Raw genomic sequence first — 16,245 nt, forward strand, 5'->3', positions numbered from 1 at the left:
GCTTATAAGTTGGCTTATAAGCTGTTTTTAGCTTTTTTGAGTGTTTGGCTGACCAGCTTAAAGTATTTTTGTACTTAAAATAAGTTCAAAAAAATAATTGAGTCCATTTGACTTAGCTTATCTAAAGCAGCTTATAAGCTGAAAACAACTTATAAGCCAAAAAAAATAAGTTGGACTACCCCAACTTATTTTTTTTGACTTATAAGCTGTTTTCAGCTTAAAGGCATAAGCCCATCCAAACAGGCTCTAAGTTTCCTTTCTTAGCTTATTAACAAGTCAAGTAATTAAAAGAGTTGCAGATTCACTTGAGTGGAGTTCAGAAAAAAGCTAAAAGTTCTTAGAATTTTTTTTTAGAATAGAGAACAAAAGTAACCAATAAAATTCTTCAAATTCATAACTAAGAATTAAATTACTAAAACTTCTTTAGTCTAAAAATAATGAACGAAATTAACAACTTTTAACAATTCGCTCATGACATTTTTATATAGCAGACGACTTAAATAGCATAATCGCTAGCTTGACCATTGTTCTATGACTCATCCTTATTGTGCTAAGTAGGTGCTCCCTTTTATTTCTAAAAACTATATATTCTTTTTAAATATAATTTACATTTAATAGAGAAATTTCCCGACTAAGTTAGGGGGAATACCCTTCATTGTATTTATGGAAAAGATTTTTTTTTAAAATATTCGATGTTTATTTGCTTGGAGAGTCATGAAAACATACTTATTAAAGTTCAATATTAATTTTAGCAAAATTGTGTAGAGTTTTGATGAAACTTTTGAGTACGCATTAAAGATCGATAACAATGTCTAATTAAATAAGTAATAGTTTGAGCAGTGATATAAAGTTAAATGTTGACGTAGCTGTAAAAGAAGATGATTTCCCCCATACTGAAAGTTATTTTCTCCCTTTACGGAAAATGTTTTTCTTGAAGAGTATTTCATGGCAGCCAAACGCTAGTTTTTTTTTTTTTTTTTTAAAAAAAGTCTTCACCATATCAGATACACATAATTCCGCGTGGCATTCCACCTATATGGAGAAAATCAGTGAACATAAGCTTTTACAATTCGAATAGATAAAAATGAAATTGAAAAGATCTTATGTGCGTTATTTTCAGATTTCTTATGTGTAAACTTAAATATCTCTTGTGAAAAAATACAAAACTAAAAATAAATTTGCAAAGGCTACAAAATCAATTGCTTTACCAAAAACAAAACATTAATTCCAAACTCCATGGACAACATGAATTAACTTTTCCCAGATATATTCATCACAATTCACAAACCAATATAAAAACAAGTTTAACAATTCTTGATTAATTTTGTTCCAACGAACAACTGTCTGGACTGATTACCCTAAAACTAGACAATCTATTCAACAAAACAGGAGTTCTCACCATTCATAGTCCAAATACAACAAACAATCCAGGACGACCAAATAATCTATCATCAAATGTACCTATATCTCAATAACCTAAGGTAAAAAAAGAGAAAAAATGAAAGAGAGGTGACATCAAAATCCCTCAATCTTTGCCATTCTCTTACGTATATATCTATGCCTTTTATTTATTTTATTCTAACAAAAAGAAGGCATGTTGTTCCAGCAACAACCTCCAAGTTCTAAATCATGGTTCTTTGGCCCTGACGAAGTTGTTATTACCACTTGTGACTTGGAAGAATCTTCAGCCTGATTTTCAGCTTTGTGAGCATCAGTACCAATATTTGACGATTTCCCATTTGAATTGTTTTTGTCATCAGTTTCGTCATACCAATCTGGAACTGGTACAGCTTGCGGAAAATTATCAAGAAGGCACATTATATCCTCATCCACTTGATTAATTCCTTGTAATGAAACTTCATTTCTCATGAATATCCCTATAACAAGCAAAAAAAGTTTAAGTTACTATAATCATATCCAAAATATTTTATTATACTCCTATAAGAAAGAAGAAAAAAAAAACACAGTAAATTAAGTTGTATAGCTGTTCACCCAACCGTTTAAGCTAACTATAGCTGACAGATGTATAATATATGTATGATATGTGTATAATCAAGTATAATCAGTGTACAATTGATGTATACCGGTAAGGAAAAATAAACAGTAAATCCGGCTGACTATTCGTGTAAAGATCCCAAAAATAAGCCACCAACAACTTATGTCGCTGAAAACTTCGTTGCTAATCCTATTTAAAAACGAATTGGCGATGAATTATCAAAAAACCTTATTAGCTACGGGCTATTTAGTGACAGATTAGCGACGAATTTCATATCTAATTCCTGTTTTTTATTTGTAGTGCGAAGTTTAATTAATTACCTGAAGATGAATGGGGATCAGGGCTGGAGCTTTCAGAGTTGTTATTCAAGGTGACATCACCACCATGAGCAAAGCTGTAAACTGATTCTTCAGTTAAAATGGCTTCATCTTGATCTCCTGTCTCTTCTTCCACAAATCCATAATCTTCCCACAATGATTTCCCTTTATAATCAGCTTCTTCTTTTAAATCAATATAATTATTCTCTTCGATTTTTATAGGCCGGGTCAAAGCCTGAGACTCCTCCAACAAATCTTCCAATAATCCACTATTTCCTCGCGATAATCCAGCAACATTTGCATAATTATTAGCATCGCTTGAACCAAAATCACTGCCTGTATTCTCAGATGATGATGCAGTCGTTACAGGCATGGACGATTGCCTTGAGGGGTAATCAATAGAATTAATACCCATACCGGAGATTAAACCATTTTGGTTCGAAGGAATCCCCATAAAAGGCCTCGTTGTTAAGCTAAAATTTGGATAATTTTGTTGAAATGATGGCACTGGCATTGAGTTGGACAAGCCGTGACCAAAATTGTTATTAGCCACAGACGTTGGCAGTGACGAAATTTGTGAATTTCTCATAGAGGACGGTATTGTCAAGGAAAGGCCTTTAGGAGGATCGCGAAAAATGTTGTTACTATTAAGTGGGAATTGATGTGTCATAGGAGGTTTCATGGTTGAAGGATTGAAGATATCCAAAAGGGAAAGAGAGGGAGTATTGTTGTAAGTTGCCCTTTGGGGATCATATGGTGAAGAAATAAGGCTTTGGGTTTGATTATTTTCTTGTTGGTTTTGTGATTGTAATTCTTGAGGGTATATGGGCAAACCAGCTCTTTGTCTTCTCTTTAGCCTTGTGTTCCAGTAATTTTTTATCTCGTTATCTGTTCTTCCAGGTAGCTGCAATTTATGAAACAAACACCAAATAGAATTAGACAATTTGTCATTAACTAGATCAAAATTAAAGCCAAAAAGGGACTAGTTAATTAGTGAAGTCAATGCCTAAAGTGAAGTTCAGATTCAATATAAATGATACTCATACCAATAAGAATTTGATTTAGATGTAGAATACCTATCTAGAAATTTTAACAACTCAATTTATAACAACTTAAACCTAAAATTACACGCATGCGAAGGTTGATGAAATGTTCTTTTTTCTGGAAAAAAAACAAGACCAAAAGAAAGACGAAAAATAAATGAATCAACAAGATAATTAATAAACTCTCCAAGGAATCCCTTTATGGAAAATGATTAGTTTAGTTTGTAAAAATCAATTCAAGGTTAGAAAAAAAGAAACATACAAGATCCTATATATGCACATGAAGATGGTTAATTTGCTACAAAGCGACAAAAAAAGAAAAGAAGGGGGCATAGATGTCATAACAAAGAAACAATTTCATTGCTCTCACAGGCGAAAAGAACAAGAAAAAAAGAGAGAAAGAATTTGAACCTGAGCAGCCATGCGAGCCCATTTGTTGCCAAGTTTAGCATGAAGCTCAATAATAATTCTTTCTTCTTCAGGAGAAAATGCGCCTTTCTTAAGATTAGGTCTCAGATGATTAGCCCATCTTAATCTACAACTTTTACCACACCTCATCAATCCGGAATTCCTTTGAACAGCATTCCAATTTCCTTCTCCTTGTTTCTTCACGTACTCCATTAAAATCGCATCCTCCGTTGCTGTCCATGGCCCTTTCTTTAGAGCATGTCTGTTTCCTCCTCCACTTCTTCCTCCCCCGTTCTTCATTCCTCTATCATCTGGGGCCATCAACCCTTCCCTTTTCCTGAAAAAAAAGAAAAAGAAAAGGATAAGACATTACGGTAAGACGTAAAAATCGCGTTTTTTATTTTATTTTAACCATCTGGTTCTCACTGGCTTGACTAATTTAAATATAAGAGAAAAAAAAACTTTTAGAATTTTTCTTTGTTGGGCTTACTCACAATTCTCTATGGAATGAAGATAAACAAAAACAAAACTTCTATTCCCTTGTTCTTTTTTCTTATTTTATTTTTCTTTGTGTGGTTGTTTTCTTGTGAAGACAAAGATATAAATGAGAAAGAGCAAATTAGAAGAGGGGATATATGATATCTAAGTTCAAGAAGAGAAATTAAAAATGTTTTGGGGAGTGATTGGGATGCAAGAAACTAGATGGAGGTGGGGTGAGGTGGATAAGAGAAATGCATTTATGAAAATTGAAGAAAAGAGGAAATGTTGGAGAATTGAGTGTGTGTGTGTGCGAAGAGAAGTGAGATGCTAGAGAAGGAGAGGTGGTGAGTATTTATAGGGTGAGCTTGTATTTCGTCCCGGCTTGCAAGCTCTATGCTTCAGTATTTTGCTCACCTTCTTGGTCCATGCTTTTATTCACTTACCTTAATGAAGCTCCACTAGTGTGTCTAATATTTGCATTTTCAATCTTGCAAGATAATAGGTAGGGTTTATCTCTTCCTTTATTTTATTTTTTTGAGGGAGGGTGTTTCTTATTTTTTGTCATCTAATAGAGAATTATAATGGGCGGATAGGATTTCTCCATTCTTAATCAGAGAGGTCTTGCATTTGATCCCGGAAATAGAGAAAAAACCTATTATGAAATACTTCCCTCTCTAATGGGTCTTACGCGATGAGAATTCGAATTACTCGAGGTTCTAAAGCAAATACCTAACACCAGGCGAGAAAACAAAAATAATACGTAATTTTGTGATGTACCGAAGATGTAAGAAGTAAATGTTTTTTTTTAATGACAGTAACAGCCTTTTTTCGCGATTTACTTGAATATAATGTAATATAAGACAATATCGAATGAACTTTCTATGAAAACTGAAAAGTATTCTTCGTAGAACTGTGATAAGGAAGACTATTTAGGAGTTAGGACAAAAATTTGATTTTAAATTTGAGTATACATTTTCATCCGCATGAAAATATTTAACTAAAAAAATTCTGTTGTAGATATGATCAAACATTCCAAATTACCATTATATAATCTCTTGTATGTGTATCAAGATACAATTTTATTCCACAATTCTCTTAAAACAATACTAGAGAATTGGAAAATGATAAATAATGGCACCCGAGATTCAAAATAGGTTCAATACTACACTCTTAATACCTAAATACAAAAAAAAAAAAAAAAAAAAAAAAAAAAAAAAAAAAAAAAGAGTTAATTTTTTTGTAAAATGTAAATAACATATTTGTTGGTAGAATCTTGATATGAAAGACGCAAACGTAGAGCTAGAGTGTCGGACGCGGATCCGGCAGAATTCAGTAATTTTGATTCAAATTCTTTATTTGTCTTAAGAAATTCAGTTAATATGTACGAATTATTAGTTCAGAACCCAGTAATTCACAAGGGAACTAAAATTTTGAACCTATAAACTGCAAATCCTTACTCCACCTCCGGAAAGACTGCTAAGAAAAAATATCATGTTAAAATGGGGAAAGGTGCAAATATACCCCTCAACTTTGCGATTTAGAGCAGATATACCCCTCAACTTTGCGATTTAGAGCAGATATACCCCTCAACTTTGCGATTTAGAGCAGATATACCCCTCGTTAGAAAAATGGTCATATATACCCCTGTTAGGGCTGTTCAAAACCGACCGTTACCGATAACCCAACCGCAAAATTGGCTTATTGGTATTGGGTTATCGAATTAGCCGTTGGGGAATGGATTAAAATTTTATAATTAACGGGTTATCGGTCTGGGGGGGGGGAGGGTTACTCAATTTTCTTATCGGATAAACCGTTAACCTGTTAAGAATTTATCATACTTATATTTTTATCCCTAAACATATAGAATATGTATTATAATTATAATTTATAAACCTAAAGCTAAGCCCCAGCCGGCCAGGCCCATTCAGTAAGTCAGTAAGACAATAGCTATTATTCACTTAAGTCAGTAAGGAAATAACCCTAATTTACCCACAACAACTGAAAGTTGTTTGTAATCTACCAATTAGTCCATTCCCTGCTTCTTATTTTCCTATATTGTAGTTTGCTAATTTCCTTGGAAAAATGGTGCTACTTGCTACGTTATTGTTACAAATATTGAATCCAAGATTTCAATCTTCTTGGTTATATTCCTATCCATTTGTTTTTGGGTAAATCAGTATTTTTTCCTTGACTACATGTGATTTTAACTTTCATTTTTCTCTTAGATTCAGCCGATAAACCGCCCGATAATTGCTAATCTGATACCGAATCAACCGATGTCTTATAGGTTAGCTAGCGGATTAGTACTTTTAAAAGTCGATAACCATTAAGCCGAACCGTTAAGCGTAATTATCCGTCCAATCCGCCCGATAAGTAGCCCTAATCCCTGTCGTTATGCTAATTTCCACTCTCTCTGTTCTCTCTACCTCAATATTCACCATGGCTAATAAAGCGAAAAATCAGAGCTTCCAAATCCATACAACAACAAGTTGAAGAACCACAAGACATTAAATAAGAACCTGATGTTGAACAAGAAGAATACGAAAACGATGTCGTAGAAGAAGAAACAATACATGAAGAAGACGAAGAAGAAAAAGATCCCGAAGATAAGAACCGTAATGCGGCGACGATGAGATCCGCCACTGCCACTGTCGAGTCACTCGCGAAAATTCTTCCATCGGCGAACAAATCTACGAGGGATTGGATTTGAGGCTTGTATTCATTTTTTAGCAGTGTAGACAATCTCAAAGTGAGCAAATACACCTGCTCGTCATTCTCCTTTTTGTATCTCAGATCTGAGTATATTTAATTGTATTCCATGACTTCTCCTTTTTGTATCTCAGATCTGAGTGTATTTGAATGTATTCGTCATTTTTTTTAGTGTAAATATAAATTTAACGTATTTAGCTGATTGTATTTTTGGGCAAACTAGATGTATTTGATTGTATGTGGTGTTTGATCCATACACATGTGTTTGTATACAATTTTTTTGAGTAAATACAATGTATCTGAATTTGTCTTGTTTGTATACAAATTTACCCATCATTGTTTGATACACCTGAATACACTCTATAGTAGTGAAATACTAATCGGCGACAACTCAAATATTGTCGAATACATTAAACCTTTGCGACGTCCGGCGGTGACCTTGCTGATTGGAACTCGAATACATTCAAATATAGTTAACACAAAAGGATACATTAATATATAAATACACTGCAATACAAAGCTCCTTCGTATATTTAAAAAACTGGAATACAATCATTTTGAATACACATGTACTAAAAGAAAATAAGGTTGTATGCATTCAAATACATGCGACATCAAATAAGGTTGGATACAACTAAATAGTTTATTCAAATTACACTCAAATACAATGAATTGCCTTGAACTAGCTACAAAATGTAAATAAATAAAATGTAGCTACGGATTGTTAAAAGCTCTTAAAAGGTAGTGGTTTATGTAAGTTTCCCCAAAAAACAAGTCTACCCTTTTTTTAGTAGAGTTTAAAGAGAATGATTTATTTGATATTATGGATGACTAGTTATGGAGGGATTGTTTCGTTTTTGTAGGCTGGTCCGGTCTATTGCTCTTTCCTTGTGCCTATTTTGTTGTAGGGGGATGGTTTACATGTACAATCTTTGTAACTTCATGATATACCCATGGATTGGCCAGTTCCCATTTGGAAGGCTGCAATTTCTTAACTGTCGCGGTTTCTACTCCTGCTAATAGTTTAGCACATTCGTTGTTGTTACTATGGGGTCCAGAAGCACAAGGAGATTTTACTCGTTGGTGTCAATTGAGGGTTGTTGTGTGTGTGTGGGGTGTGGGGGCGGAGGGCGGGGGGTGGTTGTGGACTTTTGTTGCTCTCCATGAAGCTTTTTTAGTAGACTTTTTTTTTAAAAAAAAAAATCACCTAGTTTAATTTTTTTTTCTGGTGGGTCGAGTTTGATTTGTTTAAAAAAATGGGTAGACTAATTATTTTAAAGTCACCGAGATACTTCTTTAAACTACCCAGACAACCCACTAGAAAAAACAATTGCCACGTGTCTTTAAAATATAAGTCTACTAAAAAAAAAGGGTATACTTTTTTTTTTAAAAGCCGCATGACACTTTTTGATTAAAAAATAAGTTAAATGATTTTTAAAAGAATATAATCTCGTCAGCGAAAATGCTACATTTGCACCATTTGCGTAACGACAGGCGTATATATGCACGAGTTTTTTAATGATGGATATATCCACATGAAAATATTGAACCGAATTAATTATCATTAAAGGAAATTTCATCATCTCATTCTCTGAATTAAATCCAGAATTATTGTAATCTGGGTGATATTTGCATGACTTATCTGCTTTATTACATATTATGTTGTTTATTTCTACAATATGATTATTGGATTACTGCAATCTCACTAACACGGGGGCGAAGCGTTCGGATATCCGATTTTGATGTCGCCATTAAATTTGTATCAGCTTTTTAATTTTTTTGTACGTATAATTACTTGGGGACAACTTTAGATACACGGTGCCTGAAATTAGACTTGACAAAGTCTAACTTCAGACAATATGACTGAAATTCAATCATTTTTTGTTGACTACAACCATTTCGGAATTTCTGTCAGAAATTCATGCATATATGGCTAAAATACAAATAAAAACGGCTGAAGTCAGATTAAAACGATAGCACTTCAGTCATATATGGCTAAAGTTCAGGCCAAAATGATTGAAGTCCAACCATTTTTGCATGAACTTTAAGCAGAAATGCATGAACTTCACATTTTGTCAAAACCTAATTTCAGACACCGTATATTTAAAGTGGTGTATGTGCAAAAATCTTGAAAAGACGAGCACGGATTAATTGCGGTGCAAAGACAAGCTACCTAGTATATATTTTTTTTACTTAATATGAGAAGTGTTTGCATAGGGAAATTCACAGGAATGCCCCTTATTTGGGGTGGTCTTTAATTTTTGCCCCTCAAATTGTTGGTCTTTAATTTTTGCCCTTCGCCTAGAATACCCTGAGGTTCTGGGTTCAAACCCCAGCTCAGGTATAAAAATTAAAAAAAAAATCACAAGGCAAGGCTTTTGGAAAAGTCTGCCTTATGCGGCATAGGTTGCCTTAAGGTATAACTAAAGTTCTACCGGATCTGGCAGATGTTGCCTTATACGACAGACTTTTAGTTATGCCGGATCCGGCATAAGTTGCCTTATAAGACAGACTTTTAGTTATGCCTTAAGGCAATCTATTCCGCATAAGGTAGACTTTTCCCAAAGCCTTGCCTTGCAATTTTTTATTTTATTTTACTAAGCAGGGGTTCGAACTTAGAACCTCGGAGTATTTTCGATCACTCTTTTAAGCGAAGAAAAAAAAATAAAGACCAGCAATTTGAGGGACAAAAATTAATGACCACCCCAAAAGAAGGTCAATCCGCGCAAAAAAAATGGTTTGTATATCCAGACCCAAAAGAAAGAAAAAGTCTTTATATACGGGCCTGGGACAGGACAACCCAACCTAAATTTATGGGAGTTAGCACCGGCATTAAACATAAAAGTCATAAATTACATAAAATAGCAATAGTATAAAGAATTGGCAAGCAATTTCCCATGTTTTAGGCTATTAGTTTTTGTATTGCATAATCAGTAAAGTGTCCTTTAAAAATAGGTTCATACATTACAAGTGTCCTTTAAAATAGGTTCATCTATTACAAACTCATTTTCTCTCTTCAGTAAATTTTTCGCTCTCACAAATCATCTTCCCATATCTCTCACCCATATCTCTCAATTGATAACCATATATCAGTAGGCGGTATCAATAAAAAAAAATATATTGATTGTTTAACTGTATAGTATCCATAATTCTCATCATCAATATTTTGAAGACGAATTTGAAAAACCATTGAAACTTGGCTTGAATTTTCTTAATTTGCATATTTGTAATTTGTCTCGATTGGGTGATATTGAATTTTGTTGGAATTATCTTATGGAGCTTGACCATCATTTTTGGAGGTATTTAGAGATGATTTGAGGCAAATTTGAAACTCGAAGTTGAAGATGACTCTATCTGTGTATCCCCACTATATATATATATATATATATATATTACAATGCATATCCATTTATCTCTTGTGTATCATGTATGTCTGTGTAAATTCATGAATATTTCTGCGTGGTATATACTGAAATACACATCTCAGTGGAGTTCATGAAAATTTATGTGTGATTTACATTGGTATATTCAATATATAACGTGACATACACATGTCGGATAATCATTTTTTAAATCTGATTTTTCACTTAAAACAAATCTTTATCACTTCTAATCTTCCTCAAATTTTGTACATAACCTTGTTTAGGTGTTTTCAACTAATTCCAACCACGCCTACTCACACCCATTCAATCAAATGGAGAAGAACGAGAAGGAGTAGGAAGAGGAGGACGGTGAAATTTATGTAATACTCACACTTGGATTCAATCCTTTGGATCGAGTGGCAACTCTGTTATTCAATTGGAAAAAGCTGAATGCTCAATGACTATTACCGGGAAGAAGAATACTATGTATTTTGTGTATCTTAAAAATGTTATCAATGTATACATATTATATGGAGCATGAAATTAGATAATATTTACCTTCCTCGTAAATCATCATTAATTCTAAGCGTTTTGTCCAAAAATTTCATGACCGCTATAGTGAGGTTGTTAGTAGCTATGCGTCCACCAAAACAATGTATGAAGGGACCTGGTTATCTATCATTTCCCTTATGCAGTGCAGTAAGTAAATAGCACAGGATATTCACGTGGAAAACTCTTTGCTCAAGGGATTAAAAACCACAACCTACCACGTAGGATTTCAAACTCCGTTACACTGAGCAACTTTCAGATTACAACCTCTTGCAGTCTAGGAATTAACCTCTTAATCTCTCACCCTTACAATAACCCTATTGTAAGCTACACATTCTTGACTACCTCCAACCAAGCACTCAACAAAGTTTGACTACCTCTAGCCAAACCAACTAATACACCTTGACTACCTCTAGATAAGTGTACCACTCAAAAAAACTTGTGAAGATAAACTTCCTACAAGCAACTTTTGAGATTTCAGAATACCTATACAACAACTTCCTTTAGAGAAGAGTAGGTTTGCAATTTATAGAACAAAAGACAAAGACTCAACAAACTTAAAGACCTAAAAAATCTTCACTTGTAAGGAGCAGGTCCTGCAGTTTGTTGTAGCTTTGCACTTGGAAGCACTTGAAGAACCTTGTGTCGACTGCTCTTCAGTATGGTGAAATTAGGTTTTTCAAGGCTCACATAAGACCTTATAACATATTGCTTATATACTAGGGAAACATGAGAAGTGAGATGGAACAGTTGCAGCTTTACAACTGTGACTATTGACTACAAGTTGTACAAAGAGAACAGATAGAAGACCAGGTCTCGCTCTGGTTCTTCACGGCTTGACAATCATCAAAATATAGAACGTATCATTTCTTATCAGAGGTGTTGTTATGTATGTATACTGACATTTGATGTTTAGATATCATTTAGCTGTTATAAACAAAATAGGCAAAAAACATTTTTTTGTACTTTTTATGTTATAAACGAAAACAAAATACTTGTTAATTTTAAAATCTCAATCAGTCAATTGAGAAATTATTATGAGCAATGTAATTTTTTCCTTTAGATATTCGCACTTGAAGTTTACTAGAGTCTTTTACGGACTTGTTTTTAGTTTTATAGCATAAGAGATCTTCATTTTACACATAAGAGATCTGAAAAGATCATTTTCTTCTATTTATTTTGTAAGTGGACAAGAGGTCTCATTTTCTCAATATTTAACGAATGCTAATCTTTTTGAGCTTTAATTGCTAAATCCAATTGATGGTTAAAAATATCAATAAATATTTAGGGTTGTATAGAGATATTAATATCCATAGATTAAATAGTCGTATGAGGAAAGGAGGCCAAGCAACAGATAGAAATAGTGGGCACAACCATTTTTTGGCCATGCTTTCAAATAATAGCTAATAATATTATCATGTGATTTCAATTTTTTTCAAGTACAATTTCACGATAATGTCCTGAAATTTCATCTACAAAAGTTGAAATATAATTTCATGACTGCTATTATTTTCAGTTACATAAATGAAAAGTGATTATTGGTGACTTTTATCCGAACAACAGAAGGAGTATAAGATAGCGAAAAAGACTTGGGATAAGTTTTATGCAATTATCGTCCAACCAACTCAGACTAAAGAAAAAACGAGGCGATCAACATCCCAAACCACCATTATAAAATCTCCTGCATAAGTGTTTCAATTGAATCTCCTTCGTCGAAAAATTATACTTTAAATACAGAATTATTTATTATTATTATTATTTTATTTATTTATTATTATAAAATTTCCTTTATGAACTTTTTTCTAGTATATTGGCAAAGGAGGTCCAAAATTTAATTTTGGTTACAAATTCAAATCTTAGGTATGAATTTGTAGTGTCTTTTTAAATCCCCTTATATAAATTTCTAATCAACACAACATACGCCACCATTTCAATGTCAGAGCAAGTCTCACCAACATCAACTAGAAGTGTTTAATCCTTTATACATGTTGCCCAAAATACACCACTGATTGCTTAAAAATGCATAGATAGATCATATCTAAGAAATTCAACTTATACAGTTTTATGTCTCTATTCACTTATAATGTAATGTAGATGTAGATACCACATGAGTGCTTGCTATGTGATAGGAATATACCTAAGACTGTGAAATGCAGGTTCTATAAGTCTTTCTGGACCAACAATATTATATGCTTGCGAATGGAAGAAGCCCCACATATTTAGCAGGAAATTTGAAACAAATTATGCAAATATAATATTGTTAGTCCAGAAATAGATACTATAGAGGATTCACATAATTTGACTCCAAGTCATGAATTTCTGGATTATTTAAAAGAATTAAGAAATCAAAGTTTGGATTCATACAAAAAAATTGGATGCATCGCCTTTTGTACTCTTGTCCAAACTCTGCCATAGCTGAGGTAGAGGATATACTCTATGGTAACATTAGTTTATCTCTTTTAAATTTACGCAGTCATTACGTGCTTGCTTCGTGCACAGGCGCAGCAGAATTTGAAGCAGCTCAGCGTACTAGCCCTATAATGGAGTTGACCCAACCCCACTCTCTTAGCATAAAGTGGAGCAAATCCTTCTAAAAAAAAAAGGTATAAAGTGGAGCAGGGCCATTGGCCTGGTCTATGTTGCCGATGAATTAACTGCATTATAAGAAGCTATAGCTCTTGCCAACTACCCTAGGAATAAAAAAGAAACTCTATCCTCAATCCGTCTAATCCTTAGTTGATAGTGGCAATTTCGCTCGTGCATCCTTTGGTTGTGAGCCCCACCATACAATTCCTTTGTTGTTCCCGAATTACGACATTAACATGACTGAAGGTGCAGTAACAACCTTGTTTCCAGCTAACAATATTTTTATTTGATCACTACCGGTACATAAGAGATTAGACTCATCATGGATCGTCAGAGTGTTGAAAGTACAATATAGAATACACAGGCTACAAGAAAATACTAACTTTTGCGCAAAATGGACCTACCTACTTAATGAACCATTTCTCCCGAAGAGAGGAAATGAGATCTCTTGAGACATAAGAAGACAAATCTGTATCATGTATATTAATTGAGACATAAACAGGAGAAGCCAAGTTCAACTTTGTGTTAAAATAGATTCTTTAGACAAAAAGGAAACCTATAACCAAATTTTATGACCAGTTTCCCAAGTTTTATAACAGCTCCTCCCCTCGTTTCCTCAGCTTCCGTGGCAAACAGTAAGAATATGAAAGTAACACATTGTACTCGTATAAATTTCCATATACATTGTATAGTGAAACGAGCAAGGAGTTTCTCTTTTGAGCCAGTGATACCAACATAACTGTTCAGGAATATCCGTGTATCTGAAATAAATTGAAATCAATGAGAAGTCAAGTACCTTGCAACGTTTGTCTTGGAAGGAAGAGCTATGTTCAAGTTGTCTGTAAATTTCTCAATATCAATTCTTCCAGATTATGAACAACTGTTTATAACATATCCTTGATAAAATCAAGGTTCAGAGTATCACGGACAAGAAGGACCAGTCCAACAATTAACACAAACATGATTCCAGATGACATAATCCCTTGCTCTACTTCTGAAGGAAGTTTTTTTCCACCTCTAGCTGCTTCCACGAGTATCAATGCCAAAGTACCCCCATCCAAAGCCGGCAAAGGAAGGAGATTTATCACCGCAAGGTTGATATTCAGAACAGCAGCAAATTGATAAAGCCCATCAACGTTCGACTTTGCAACTTCGGCACCAACAGCTATAATAGCAACAGGACCCGATACCTTACTAGCCGTTTGAGAGAAGTTCATAAACGTCTGTTTCAAGCTGTCCAAAACATTATACGTAAGACCCCAAAACTCTCTTCCAGAGAAGCTAAACGCCTCGAGTATATTCTTCGGCTGAATTTTCGAAATCTTGAAATTCGGCGAGAGCTGAACACCAATCCTACCCGTACCATCCGAATTCTCATCGGGCGTAACTCTAACATCAACATTCCCTTCTCCTCTTCCTATTTTCAACAACACATTTCTCTTTGGGCTTTTCTTGATTACATCAACAACTTCAGATACCAAACTAGGCCCAGGCCCACTTTTCCCTAAGTTAATTCCATTAACACCTAAAATTACATCACCAGGAAGTAATCCATCTCTAGATGCAGCTGAAAAAGGCCTAACATCAGGTACAAGAACCCCTGGAAATGATTCTTGAACAGGCAATCCAACTAACGACACTTGTGTAAATATTATAACATAAGCAAATATTATATTTGCTATTACACCAGCTGAAATAACAATAACCCTATCAAATATAGGTCTATTTTTAAGTAAGTTTTTGTCATCAGGTGGAATATCACTATCAGGATCATTATCAGGGAAACCAACAAAACCACCAAGAGGAAATGCTCTAAGTGAATACTCTACATTTTTAGCATTAAATTTAGCTAAGATTGGACCAAATCCAACAGCAAATTTGCTTACATGAATACCTTGAAGAGAAGCAGCAAGAAAATGACCACTTTCATGAACTACAATAATAGCTGTTAATACACCAACTGCTTCAAGAACTGATTGTGTACTCTCAAAACCACCAAAATCAAGTCCTGGAATTGCAAAACTCTTGAAATTATTTCTTCTACCAAGTTGGTATTTGTTCTTTTGATGTAAAAATTGATTCTTGGAATGAAAAGATAAAGATCTTGAGAAGTGAGTTTTGGTCTTGAGTTGGAATCTTGAAATGTTTGGTTTTGAATTAATTAATTGTGAGAGAGAACAAGAAGGAGAGGAAGAGGGGAGATTTATAATCATGTTTTATTTTTGTTGATTTTGTGGGATTGAAGGGGTTAAATTTGAATTGAGGGGTTTGGTTAATAAGGGGCATAGAGAAGATAGGAATGGATAATTGCCAAATTTGGATATGTGGAGGGGAAGTGTGTGATCTGTTTAAACTGCTCACACCACAACTTTTCTATTTTCTTTGGGCCCTATTCATGCGCAACACTCAACAGCGGTCCAGGAGAAATTTCCCCATGAAAACAAGTAAAAAAAATTGTAAATTTTACTTGGCATAACTTACTATGTTATATATTTATGAAACATAACTATACTTTTTAATAATTAAATTTAGTAGCTATAATATTATATTTTTACAACTTATAGCTACCTACTTTTCTACTAATTAACTTACCACTCCCCACATCCCTATTTTTTAGCTGCACACTTTCTCTCTCTCCCCTTTTCCTGAATATATGATTCTAACTTCCATCTCCCCTAATTTTGTGCTTTTCAAATCAGTTTCTGATTTCTTTCACTTCCTTTTTTTACGCTGTATTAACTGCTCATTAATTTCAACCTTTTACTGCCAAAATTCAACTCTATTTCCTAAAATAT

The 16,245-nt window shown here is 33.9% G+C and overlaps 2 protein-coding genes across 2 annotated transcripts; both read right to left on the bottom strand.

Annotated features, from left to right (window-relative positions):
• Positions 1–1,244: 1,244 nt before the first annotated feature.
• On the bottom strand, positions 1,245–4,758 carry LOC132617256 (transcription factor MYB101). Its single transcript, XM_060332222.1, has 4 exons — positions 4,259–4,758; positions 3,768–4,101; positions 2,317–3,217; positions 1,245–1,877 (listed from the first exon to the last, which is right to left on the bottom strand). The coding sequence occupies exons 2-4, from the start codon at positions 4,083–4,085 to the stop codon at positions 1,579–1,581; spliced, it is 1,518 nt and encodes a 505-aa protein (XP_060188205.1). The 5' UTR covers positions 4,086–4,101; positions 4,259–4,758; the 3' UTR covers positions 1,245–1,578.
• Positions 4,759–13,761: 9,003 nt separating this feature from the next.
• On the bottom strand, positions 13,762–15,793 carry LOC132617228 (probable membrane metalloprotease ARASP2, chloroplastic). The gene has a single exon (XM_060332187.1). The coding sequence runs from the start codon at positions 15,661–15,663 to the stop codon at positions 14,335–14,337; it is 1,329 nt and encodes a 442-aa protein (XP_060188170.1). The 5' UTR covers positions 15,664–15,793; the 3' UTR covers positions 13,762–14,334.
• Between the last annotated feature and the right edge of the window lie 452 nt (positions 15,794–16,245).

The sequence above is a fragment of the Lycium barbarum genome, chromosome 11 (assembly GCF_019175385.1).
Source record: "Lycium barbarum isolate Lr01 chromosome 11, ASM1917538v2, whole genome shotgun sequence".
NCBI lineage: Eukaryota > Viridiplantae > Streptophyta > Magnoliopsida > Solanales > Solanaceae > Lycium > Lycium barbarum.